The sequence below is a fragment of the Chlorocebus sabaeus genome, chromosome 12, assembly GCF_047675955.1.
Source record: "Chlorocebus sabaeus isolate Y175 chromosome 12, mChlSab1.0.hap1, whole genome shotgun sequence".
Lineage (NCBI taxonomy): Eukaryota > Metazoa > Chordata > Mammalia > Primates > Cercopithecidae > Chlorocebus > Chlorocebus sabaeus.
This window is the reverse complement of record NC_132915.1, coordinates 90820222-90833127: the sequence shown is the minus strand read 5'-3', so window position 1 is coordinate 90833127 and position 12906 is coordinate 90820222. Positions and strand designations below refer to the sequence as shown.

General features: G+C 48.2%; 1 protein-coding gene and 1 pseudogene across 1 annotated transcript in view; one reads left to right on the top strand and one right to left on the bottom strand.

The window, feature by feature from the left end:
* On the bottom strand, positions 242-1936 carry AHCYP2 (adenosylhomocysteinase pseudogene 2; annotated as a pseudogene).
* MEGF9 (multiple EGF like domains 9) overlaps positions 8167-12906 on the top strand; it is a 116335-nt gene continuing 111595 nt past the window's right edge. Inside the window, exon 1 of the mRNA XM_007968237.3 lies at positions 8167-8912. Coding sequence (XP_007966428.1) covers positions 8315-8912 — 598 coding nt within the window. The 5' untranslated portion in view covers positions 8167-8314. The remainder of the gene's footprint in view (positions 8913-12906) is intronic.

Here is a 12906-nt window from a genome sequence, read left to right as displayed (position 1 = left end):
TGTAGCTCCTTCTCATCTGCCATGGGCTGAGGAACCACTGAACCTATAAACCAAGCACACGGATATAAGTCCACAGACCCGGAACCTTACCTGAATGGTAAGGTACATGGGCTTTGTGACTCCACTACCAACTTCCAGACTAAGGAAGGACTGGCTTAGTGAGCAGTTCCAAGACCATTCAACTCATGGTTCCCTGTGGATGCCTCCCTTGTACCTCCATCATGACCAGGGCTTGAGGAGAGGCCTCTTAATTCCCCCTGCCACACTTGATATAGTGTGAGGGATGCTGCAGAGGCCAAAAACTGAGTGACCAGCCCCATCAATGGGAGACACTGACAAATCAATCGCAAAGTTGGTGCCATTTGCTCTTAGGGAGAAGAGATGGGGCCTGAGCAAGGACAGCAGCTGGAAGGTGAAGGGCAGGCCGGACTCTCAGCAGCAGTAGTGATCCAGCTTGAAGGGGCCATCGCGGGATGTGCTCAGCTACTGGGCTTGCTTCTCAGTTAGCTTGGTCAATTTCACATTCAGCTTGCCCAGCCGGGGCTTCAGCCACTGCCTCATCCAGCTTCTTGAGCAGGAAGTGAACCCCAATGGGGTACTTGTCTGGGTGGGTCCACAGCTCAATCTACACTATCACCTGGTTGATGAAGGAGTTACACCCCACAAAGCTGGGGCGGCCCATGGCACAACCCAGGTTGACCAGCCAACCCTCTGCCAGCAGGATGATGTGGCACCCATTCTTCAGCCAGTACCAGTCCACCTGGGGCTTGATGTTTGCCTTCTCCACAACATTCTTGTTGAGCCACCTGACATCGATCTCCACGTCAAAGTGTCCAGTGTTACACAAGATGGCATCATCCTTCATCTGCTCAAAGTGCCGGCCAAGGATGATATTGACACAGGCTGTGGTGATGACAAAGATGTTGCCCTTCTGACAGGCCTCGTCCATGGTGGTCACCTTATAGCCTTCCATGGCAGCCTGCAGTGTGCTGATGGGGTCAATCTCGGTGATGATTACATGAGCCCCAAAACCCTGCAAGGCCTGGGCACAGCCCTTGCCCACATCGTCATAGCCTGCTACCACTGCTACCTTGCTGGCAATCATCACATCTTGGCCCACTTGATGCCATCTATGAGGGACTCCCGGGTAGCCATGGAGGCTGTCAATTTTCCTCTTGGTGATGGAGTCATTGACTTGATGGCAAACTCCTTCAGGATTCCATTGGCCATCATCTTGTATAGGTTATGGACCCCGGTTTTGGTCTCCTCAGAGATGCCTCAGATGCCCGACATGAGCTGTGGGTATGTACTCGGTGTGGACGAGGCTGGTAAGGTCACACCCATCATCCAGAATCATGTTGAGGGGCCCGTCATTGAAGAACAGTGTCTGTTCAATGCACCATGGGTGCCCCTCATCTGTTTTGCCCTTCCAGATGAACACTGGCATGCCAGCCTTGGCAAAGATAGCCACTGCATGGTCCTGGGTGGAGAAGATGTTGCAGCTAGACCACTGCTCCTGAACACTCAGGGAAATGAGGGTCTCAATGAGGATGGCCATCTCCACAGTGACTTGCAGGTAGCCAGCAATGCAGGCGCCCTTCAGTGGCCTGGAGGCCAAGTACAGCTCCTGCATGCCCATCAGGCCCGGCATCTCCTTCTCCATAATGTCTATGGCCTTGTGTCCCCAGGTGGTCAGGCCGATGTCAACAACTTTGTAGGGCAGTTTGTCAGACACGCTGGCGGCACCTTTGATGGACAAGGGCAAAGGGGACTGGGCCTCAGTCTGGGGACAGGCACTGGGTGGGCAGTGCTGGGCAGGCAGTGCTGGGCAGGTGAGTATCATTTTTTTATAGATGTATAGTATTTCTACATAGAAACATCATAGAGCACAAAGTACTCAACTAATCCTTTGTTAACTGTTTAGATTTTTCTAATTTTTATAATTAACACTGGTGAACATTTTTGTACATATTTATTTACATCTGATTATTTATTTCCCTTGGGTAGATTTTTTTTCTTTTTCTTTTTGGGACAGGGGCTCCCTCTGTTGCCCAGGTTGGAGTACAGTGGCATGATCATGGCTCACTGCAGCCTTGACTTCCCAAGCTCAGGTGATCTCCCACCTCAGCCTCCCAGGTAGCTGGGACTACAGGTGCACACCACCATGCCCAGCTAATTTTTAGTATTTTTTTTTTTTTTAGTAGAGACGAGGTTTCACCACATTGCCCAGGCTGGTCTTGAACTCCTGGGCTCAAGTGATCTGCCCACCTCAGCTTCCCAAAGTGTTGGGATCACAGGCATAATCCGCTGTGCCTGACCTTTGGATAGATTATTAAAAGCAGAAATAATGAGCCAGGTGCACTGGCTCACACCTGTAATCCCAGCACTTTGGGAGCCCGAGGCAGGCGGATCACCTGAGGTCGGGAATTCGAGATCAGCCTGAGCAACATGGAGAAACCCCATCTCTACTAAAAATACAAAATTAGCTGGGCATGGTGGCGCATGCCTGTAATCTCAGCTACTTGAGAGGCTGAGGCAGGAGAATCGTTTGAACCCAGGAGGTGGAGACTGCGGTGAGCCAAGATCGCACCATTGCACTCCAGCCTGGGCAAAAAGAGCGAGACTCCGACTCAAAAAAAAAAAAAAAAAGTGGAAATAATGGGTCAAAGAGTATAAACACTTTTAAGGCTTCCTGGAAAGGTTGTTTCACTTTATATTTCTATCAACGTGAGAGACCATAACAAATATTACCAGTCTATAAAAATTGTTGCCAAATCAATAGGTTAAAAAAATGGCAACTCCTTATCTCTACTTGCAATTCTTTAATTACTCAAGTTGCATATGCAGTATTTCATATTTCTTAGTCATTTGTATTCCTTTCTGTGACTTGTCGTTAGTGTCCTTTGTTGGGCCGACTTTGTGAACAGTGGCCCCATAATCCCACAGTTGTCTGCAGAAGATGCCAAACCTTGCATTTAGCCACATCTGATAGGAGGCCAGCCTCCGGCAGGATTAGAAATAGTCCATGTCAGCATTGCTGCTTCAATGAAACAAGAAAGGGGAAAGGTGTCTGTGTTTTATTGGAGTCTGGGAGATGAAATTATTTTGCTGAGCCATATCTATCATATTATTATGCTTTCTTTTATTTTCTCACTCCCAAAGCTTCTCTTTTCTAGCAGAAGGGTTAAATTTGGTGCATGTGTAGCCTTTCTTTTAGTATGTGTTCACTGACCTCCTACTATGTGCAACACATAGCGGCCACATTAATGGACTGTAGTGATAGAGAAGAGCCTGGGCTTTTGAGTCACAAGGGCCTTGGGCAAGTAAGTCCCTTAAGCTCTTGGAGGCTCAGTTTCCTCTTCTTTGAAGTGCAGATGATAGCCTTGTCTTTGAGGAATAAATGTGTTATGAATGTAAAACTCCTGGAACAGCATCTGCCACATCATAAGACTTCATAGACAATTTAAAAAAATTTTTTTTCAAGATGGAATCTTGCTCTGTTGCCCAGGCTTGAGTGCACAATCTTGGCTCACCGCAACCTCTGCTTCCCAGGTTCAAGCAATTCTCCTGCCTCAGCCTCCCGAGTAGCTGGGATTATAGGCGTTCACCACCACACCTGGCTAACTTTTTTGTATTTTTAGTAGAGATGGGGTTTCACTATGTTGGCCAGGCTAGTCTTCTTCTTTTTTTTTTTTTTTGAGACAGAGTCTTGCTGTGTCGCCGAGGCTGGAGTGTAGTGGCATGATCTCGGCTCACTGTAAGCTCTGCCTCCCAGGTTCACGCCATTCTCCTACTTCAGCCTCCCAAGTAGCTGGGACTACAGGCGCCCGCCACCCACCCTGCTAATTTTCTCTATTTTTAGTGAAGATGGGATTTCACCATGTTAGCCAGGATGGTCTCAATCTCCTGACCTCCTGATCTGCCCGCCTTGGCCTCCCAGAGTGCTGGCATTACAGGCGTGAGCCACCGTGCCCAGCCTGGCCAGGCTAGTCTTGAACTCCTGACCTTGTGATTCGCCCACCTTGGCCTCCCAAAGTGCTGTGATTACAGGCGTGAGCCACTGTGCCTGGCTCACAGACAATTCTTGAGCCATTTCTGCGTATTTGACACTGTGCTAGGTGCTGACTATAAAGTGAGAAATCAGATGGGGCCCTTTACAGCATCTCCTTTGCCTAGGAGAAAAGTCAGGCTGCACATTGGCTCCAACAAGGCCCTCTCTGACTCCTGCTGTTCTGTGGTCCTTCCCTAAGCCTTTGGCTCCAGGTCTCATGGGCCTTAGCTACAGTTCTGGGGCAACAGAAAAAGTGCCAGTTAATGTTCTGTTACACAGAGTGTCACAGCTATAATTTTTTTCTTTTCTTCTTACCATTATAAGTATTTTCCCTTTATAGTTAAGGGTGTCAGTGGGAGCCAGCCAGCCTCAGTTTGATTTCTAGCTCTATTATTTACTAAGTGACCATGGGCAAGTTGCTTAACCTGCGTCCTAGTTTCCTTATCTGTAAAATGCAGATAATAATAGACTATAGACTGAATGTTTGTGTCCCTCTAAAATTCATAGGTTGAAATCCTAACACCCCATGTGAAAGTATTTGGAAGCCTTTGGGAGGTGATTAGGTTATGAGGGCAGAGCCATCATGAATGGAATTAGTGTCCTTTTAAAGGACACCCAGGGAACTCACTGAATCTGCTGGTGCCCTGATCTTGGACTTCCCAGGCACCAGAACTGAGAGAGATATATTTTTTGTTGTCTACAAGCTACAATCTACAGTACTTTGTTGCAGCAGCCTGAATGGACTAAGACACAATAGTACCTACTTCCTGGGGTTCTTAGGATTAAACAAAATAATTCATATGTAGCTCTTGGTATAGTGTCTAGCACAGACTATGAGCTCAATTATTTACTATTAATATTTGCTATACTGTCCTCATAGCTACACGTACAATGACTTTATATGATTAAGTTTAACTGGTATAATAATACCTTTCTCTGATGGCAGATATGTAAAGTGTTTCCAATTTTTAAACACAAACATAATTCCTAAGAAAGTCATCTTGTAGTTTAGAGATTAAGGAAGATTCAAGATTAAGGAAATTTAAGAATTAAATGTTGAATGGACATTAATACATTTAAATTACTAATATCTTTCAAAAAATTCAATATTTTCTATACATATTACAGGCTAATTATCCCATCTTAAAAGCCCTGGCATGGATGATCCTTGCCTAAGGCAGAGAGCTGACCTGAATCACTAGACAAGGTCTTCTAGTCATTTGCTCTGTGTCTCTCCTGGCCAAGAAGCTGCATCAGCTTTTTCCCCCTTGCCAGAGAACCTCTGATACAGCAAAGCTCAGGGCCAACCCAGCACTTTTCAGGTATCATTTGGAAATATTAGGTAGGGCAACTGTCAGGCCATGTCACCTGATGGGGAACTTATGGGGCAGGGATTTCTGCTCTGGTCCTTCAGCCAACAAGGCTCAAAGTTAGCAACAGTATAACAAAAATATGAACCTACACACCTTGAGCACTATCTGTGTGCTAGGCTCTGTAAAACCATTCTCCTCAATCCTTAGCTCAACAAATGAGAGACGATTTATTGGCCCCATTTAATAGATGAGAAAACTGGCCTGGCGCGGCAGCTCATGTCTGTAATCCCAGCACTTTGGGAGGTCTAGGTGGGAGGATCACCTGATCTCAGGTGTTCGAGACCAGCCTGGCCAACATGGTGAAACCCCGTCTCTACTAAAAATACAGGAATTAACTGGGCCTGGTGGTGGATGCCTGTAATCCCAGCTACTCGGGAGGCTGAGGCAGGAGAATGGATTTAACCTGGGAAGCGGAGGTTGCAGTGAGCCAAGATGGCGCCATTGCACTCCAGCCTGGGTGACAAGGGTGAAACTCTGTCTCAAATTAAAAAAAAAAAAAAAAAAAAGGGGAAAACTGAGGCTCAGAGAGGTGAAAGGTTTCCTCCAAGGTCACAGAGTTGGCAGTCACGAACCAAGTCTGTCTGACTCTAAAGACACAAGCTCCTCCCACAAGCACCACAAGACTTCAATTAATTCAATTTAACCAGCATGGGTTAGCACTTACATGTGTTACCCCTGCTAGGTACCGAGAACAGGGAGAACAGCTGATGTAAGAGACAGACACATAAATAACAAGTTCTAATATTAAGGCTGATGCATGCCTATGAGAAGTAATAAAGCCATGTGGGCAATTCGATTTATCCTGTTGTATATATTTCTGAAAGCCATCCTTAATCCTTTTAGGAAGAGGCAAGGATGAGGTAAATTGGTAGATCAGGGCTGTAATCAATGCATAAACAAGGGGTGGTGGGGAAATAAGAAGGGAGAGATTAATTCCCACTCAAATCCAGGAATGTCTTTTAGAGAATGTGGTATTTTGGTTGGGGTTTGAAGGGCCAGGGAGGATCAACAAGGGAATACTTCCAAAGCAAAGTAAAAATAGAACCTTGGTTAGTGCTTGCTAAATATTGGTCCTGAAGACAGAACACTCACCTTCTCCCTCATTCCCGCTGTCTTATATACACAGACCTATCAAGACACACCCATACATAACCACAAATGCAAAAACACAGAAAATACTCAAAAACACACACCAGTACACATGCACAGATTATTAAGACACAATGTATGAAAATAGATACAATACAATCTCCCATACTCATAAACTCACGCAGATACATACAATACTCATACACACAAGACTCACAAACATGTTTATGCATTCATACACAGCCTCCCCCACCCACTGTTCATGCAGGAAAATAAATGCATGCTTTCATTAACATACACAAGTTCACACATAAATCTCATCCTGCCGGTCTGGTTGAAGACCAGTGACTAATGGGAAACCATACACAAAGCCAAACATCACGTAGGGGAGGCCGGGATTGGGTTAGCAGTGGGGCTTGGATTAAGCCCCATCAGATGACAAACCCGCCCTGCCTGGTCCCCCTGGAAGCTGCTGAGCCGAAGCAGCAGCGCCTGACCTAGCTCGGATCCTGGGCGGATGATGCGAGGCTGCGTGTCCGAATTCCAGCTTGATCCAGGGTTTAATGTCACCCAGGGTCAAGCTCGGCTATTAGCCCCACCCCAATCCCTGCAATCAGCCGGAGGCTCTGGGGGCACTGAAGGGCTGTGGCCTGGGGCTGCTTTCTAATCCTAGGCTTGCCCTGGCGCAGAATGCTGAGAATAGTTAGCAATAATGAGGGTTACAACAGTGGGCCAGGGGCTGAGCTAAACCCTTTATGTCCATGACTTAATTCTCACAACAGCTCTGTGAGCGGGGTGAGGGGTGTCCTATCGTCTCCATTTTAGTGGTGAAAAAACCGCGCTCAAGCGACAAAACCATTCAGCAAGAGACATCAAGTTGAGGTTCAACCCTGTCTGATCCTATTCTTTCTGGGGTTTAGGGAAGTGTGCTTGCGAGACTGTCTCCTCCACGCAGGAGGCCTGCACCTTCTGCCCTGAGGGGTCTCCACCGCCCGGTCCCGCCCCCTTGTCCAGCCTGGCACACAACCTGGCCCACAGCAGGTTTCTGGTGAGGGCGTGGGTCTCGGTTCAGAGAGGGCCTCAGCAAGGGCCTCAGTTTCCCCATCTCTGAAATGGGAATGGCGGCAGAGACCTCGCAAGGCTGCGACCAGGCTCTCTGGAGCAGCAGAGGGCATGTTAAGCTCTACATCGTCGCTGCCGCCGCCCTCTCCCATCGCGGGGTTCCCGCGTGGTCCCCGCCCGAGCCGGGGTACGGCGCCGGCGCCCCATTGTTCAGGAGGGCGGAGACGCTCCCGAGTGCTGATCCACCCCCGGGTCGTGCTCGCAGCCCGGTGGAGCAGATGACTAGGCCCGGCGTCGGCCGCGCGAGGCTCATCCTTTGTCTGCTCCGCGGCGCCCGGTGCCCCAGGCCCGCGCCCCACTCCTTGGGCAGACAAAGCCGGGGCCGCCGCGAGCCCGGCGGGCTGGAGCTGGGCTCGCACCACCCTTCTCCCGCCTAACGGACCGCCTCCTCTCCTGGACGTCCTCTGATTGGCCCACGGGCCCACAAAGAGGCCGGGAAGCGGGAGGATCACGTGGGCGACCCTGGCCTCCCATTGGTTAGGCGGGGCTGCCAATCGAGGAGGGCGGGCGGTCCGTGCTTGGTCCGGTTGCTCCCTCCGTGCTGGGGCCCGCCCGCGGGGCCGGCCGCCTGTCAGAGGGAGGTGGCGATGGTGCGCCCGGTGGCGGCGGCGGCTGCGGATGCTTCCTCGGTCGGATTGCAGCGAGGAGAAGATGACTGACCAACCGACTGGCTGAATGAATGAATGGCGGAGCCGAGCGCGCCATGAGGAGCCTGCCGAGCCTGGGCGGCCTCGCCCTGTTGTGCTGCGCCGCTGCCGCCGCCGCCGCCTCAGCCGCCTCGGCGGGGAATGTCACCGGTGGCGGCGGGGCCGCAGGGCAGGTGGACGCGTCGCCGGGCCCTGGGTTGCGGGGCGAGCCCAGCCACCCCTTCCCTAGGGCGACGGCTCCTACGGCCCAGGCCCCGAGGACCGGGCCCCTGCGCACCACCGTCCACCGACCCCTGGCTGCGACTTCTCCAGCCCAGTCCCCGGAGACCACCCCTCCTCGGGCGACAGCCAGACCGGCTTCCACCACCTTTCAGGCGCCGCTCGGCCCCTCGCCGACTACCCCTCCGGCGGCGGAACGCACTTCGACCACCTCTCAGGCGCCGACCAGACCCGCGCCGACCACCCTTTCGACGATCACTGGCCCCGTGCCGACCACCCCTGTAGCGACCACCGTACCGGCGCCCACGACTCCCCGGACCCCGACCCTCGATCTCCCCAGCAGCAGCAGCAGCAGCAGCAGCGTCCCCCCAACCCCACCTGCCACTGAGGCCCCCTCTTCGCCTTCTCCAGGTGAGTCCGGCGCTCCCTCTCGGGCAGGACCCGTCCTCACCCCAGCCCCGGCATCTGGGGTTGGGCTCTTGCCTATAATTTATCGTTTCTTGCCCCAAAGCCTTCTCAGGTTCTGGCTCCGGAGGGGGGATCCCAGCTCCAGCTAGTCCTCCTCCCGCCCCCGATCAATCTGGAAAGTCTTTTGTCCCCCGTGGGCTGTGCTCCCTCGGGAGGGGGTGGCTGCTGGGTGGAAGGCATCTCATCTTCCCAACAGGGCTTTCTGGCCTTTTTCAGAGACCCAGAATGGGCGCCAACTTTTGGGTTAGGTTCGCGCACCCAGCCTCTCTGCCTGGGTTATTTGGGGAAGTTTGAAAGCCCGCATAGTACCTCCTTCAACCACTGTGTCAAAAGCTGAGGGTAAGGAATTCCTCCCAGAGCTCCAGTTTCCCCGTTCATTTCTTCTTGTTTATGTAAATATCAGATGTGTGTGTATGACAGGTGGAAGAAAGGTAGTGAGAGGATTTTGTTTACAAACAGTAGTAGGGACCACTTGAGGGCAAAACAAAAAAACAAAAAAGGCATTGTAATTCATGTTGTCCCTGCACATAAGTGGATTCAGTAGGTCATTTGGGACAGGTGTGTATCTAGGCTGAGCACATTTACAAATTAGGTTAAATCTCTTCCTCGCACCATTTTTTTCTTCCACAATTATAAGGTCAACATGTTTGGACAAATACACAATTTAAGCAAGGATGCCTATTTTTGTCTCCTTAAGCCAGGATGTTCAACTTTGCTGATGCTGATAAATGCCAATTTCTGTTTGAGCCCATGTAGAAAAAGCTTTTCTTGCTGAAGTCTTCAAGCAAAGTTAGAGACAACTCCTATTCTTTCCCCATTTAAATCTAAAGTGGGCCTAGAACTAAAACAAAACAAAACGAAAACCTACCTTGTCAAGATGTTGGGCAAAAGTTTGAGTTCTCTTGCTTTGAGTTGGGGTGGAGATTTGTCCAAATCGTTTGTCTAGCTGGATCTCTGACCTAAATCTTAGGCTTAGTGATTTACTGTGAAGTCAGGTATGGACTTTGGACTATAATTGAGTGTGTAGAGAATTTTCCCACGTGGTTATGAGCCTTAATACAGTCTTGAGCCTTGGGTTGGAGCTTGGCAATGACATAAGTAGGATTATTCACCCATAAAAAGCCAAGTGTGCATCTCTTCCAGCTTCAAGGAGCACATTAGCTAGCTGGGTTTTACCTGTAACCCCTTTTGGCTTTCATATAGAAAGACTGACATATTACTGAGAGACAGGAAGCATAGTGGTTGAGAGTATGGACTCTGGAGTTTATTCTTAGGTTTGAATCCTAGCTCTTCCCCTTGTTAGCTGTGTAAGCTTAGGTGGCTCACTGAAGTTCTTTGGACTCAGTTTCTTCGATTGTGAAATGAAGATAATATTATAGTAGTACTTACTTCATAAGGTTGCTGTGAAGACTGTTTTGTTTTTGTTTTTGTTTTTTTTTTTTTTGAGACAGGGTCTGGCTCTGTTGCCCAGGCTGAAGTGCAGTGGCGCAATCTTGGCTCACTGCAACCTCTGCTGCCTAGGCTCAAGCGATCCTCCCACCTCAGCTTCCTGAGTAGCTGAGACTATAGGCGTGAGTCACCACGCCCAGCTAATTTTTTGTATTTTTTGTAGAGATGAGGGCTCACTATATTGCCCAGGCTAGTCTTGAATTCCTGAACTCAAGCAATCCTCCTGCCTTGGCCTCCCAAATTGCGAGGATTTCAGGCATGATTCACTGCACCAGGCCTGCTGGGAAGATTAAATAAGTTAACACTTACTGTGTTTACAACAGTTCCTAGTGTAGAATAAGCTCCATGTGTGTTAGCTATGCTTATGACCAGGCCTGTGGGGGGTGTGTGTGTGTGTGTGTGTGTGTGTGTGTGTGTGTAGAAAGCATTTGAGAAAACTATTAGGGACTTGTGGTGATTTTTATTTGTTTTAGTAAAATATAATAGGAAAAGAATGAATTAGATTCTCCGGAGTTTTAAGCATACAGTAGCATTTAAGAAGAAAGATCACTTTGGTTAGTATCTGATACGTAGATCTGTGTAATTCATCTTATTTTACTTTTACTATTTTTATGTTGTTATTTTTCAACCACAGAGGTTACCCCTACTGGCAAAAAAATATAAACAACCAGAAGTCCACAAAGGAAAAAGGGAAAGTCACTCCTTCACTGCCTCCTAGTTTCAGTCAGTCCCTAGAGGTTACTACTGTTAGCAATTTGTCGGATCTTTTTCAGCTGTTTTTGCTGGGCATATATGAACATACACACAGGGTATTTAAAAATAGATTTTAAAAAATCAAAATGGAATAATTCTCTACATGTTTTGCCACTTGTTATTCACTTAACTAGGTATCATGGACTTTAAAAAAAATGTCAGTATCTAGGGCCTACTTTATTCTTTTTAATAGTTGCATTTTCCAGGGTAAGAATGTTTCATAATTTATTTAACCAAGCCCTTATTTATGGACACTTAGATTGCTTCTAGGCTTCACTTTAAAAAGCACAGAGAGGAAGCAGCACAGAGTATTTTTGTTAAGTCCATCATATATTTACTATATTCTCTAATACTTTCACTGGAGTTACTTAGAATCCAATTCAATTTAAACTGCAGTAAAGCTGGATTGAATAGTATTTGTCATCTGAACTGTTCAAAGCTTTTAGTAATTTTCATGAACGAACATTATACTTACGTCTGTGGTAGTCTTTGGGTGAAAATTTTTAGAAGGATGTCCAGTTTTGATAACTTTCCTGTGTTTTAAATATTAGGTAGTTTGTACTTCTCTGTGAATTCAGTCTGGATTGCCAGTATCTAGTTCTCAGCGGCTAAACTGACTTTACCATGATCTGATCAAGTATGGAGCATGGGCTCCAGTTTGCTTTAAACAGAAAACATATCTCTTTGGCAGAAGGAAAACTTATCATTGAATTTGAGACAACTGGTTTGGCTTGCAAAGTTGGATTCCCTGGCATTTGAGAAGATGGTTGTACAGTATTTTTTAATTTCAACGTTCCTGTAAGAACTAAGTGCCATTGATAATATATTATTTGATTGGATAGGTCTTATAGATGCTTTTTGAATTAATAATAATTTCTTTCATGGAGATCTAGCTGAGAGCTCTTGCCTGCCCCTCAATTAGGGCCCTTTTTTGTTTACATGGACACTGATCTGCAAACTGAAACTAATTGCCCAGCAAGCAGGCACTTTTTCTCCCACAAACCCAGCAAAACATTCAGCTGATTGGTTGGCTGGGTAGAACTTTTTTTTTTTTTTGAGATGGAGTTTCACTCCTGTTGCCCAGGCTGGAGTGCAATGGCGCGATCTCGGCTCTCCACAAGCTCTGTCTCCCGGGTTCAAGCGATTCTCCTGCCCCAGTCTCCCGAGTAGCTGGGATTACAGGCATGAGCCACAAAGCCCAGCTAATTTTGTATTTTTAGTAGAGACAGGGTTTCTCCATGTTGGTCAGGCTGGTCTTGGGCTCCCGACCTCAGGTGATCCGCCCAGCTTGGCTCCCAAAGTGCTAGAATTACAGGTTGTGAGCCACAGCGCCTGGTCCTGGGTAGAACGTTTTAAGCAGGGTGAAGAGAGATGCTGTGATACTAGAGGTAATAATAATCAGTAAGACACTGAGGTAATGACAAATATTTGTTTGTTTGTTTGTTTTTGAGACGGAGTTTCGCTCTTGTTGCCCAGGCTAGAGTGCAGAGGGGCGATTTCGGCTCACTGCCATCTCCGCCTCCTGGGTTCAAGCGATTCTCCTGCCTCAGCTTCCTCAGTTGCTGGGATCACAGGTGCACACCACCATGCCCGCCTAGTTTTTGTATTTTTAATAGTGATGGGGTTTCACCACGTTGGCCAGGCTGGTCTCGAACTTCTGACCTCAGGTTATCCTCCCACCTCAGTCTCCCAAAGTGCTGAGATTATAGGCAAGAGCCACCGCGCGCTGGCCCAA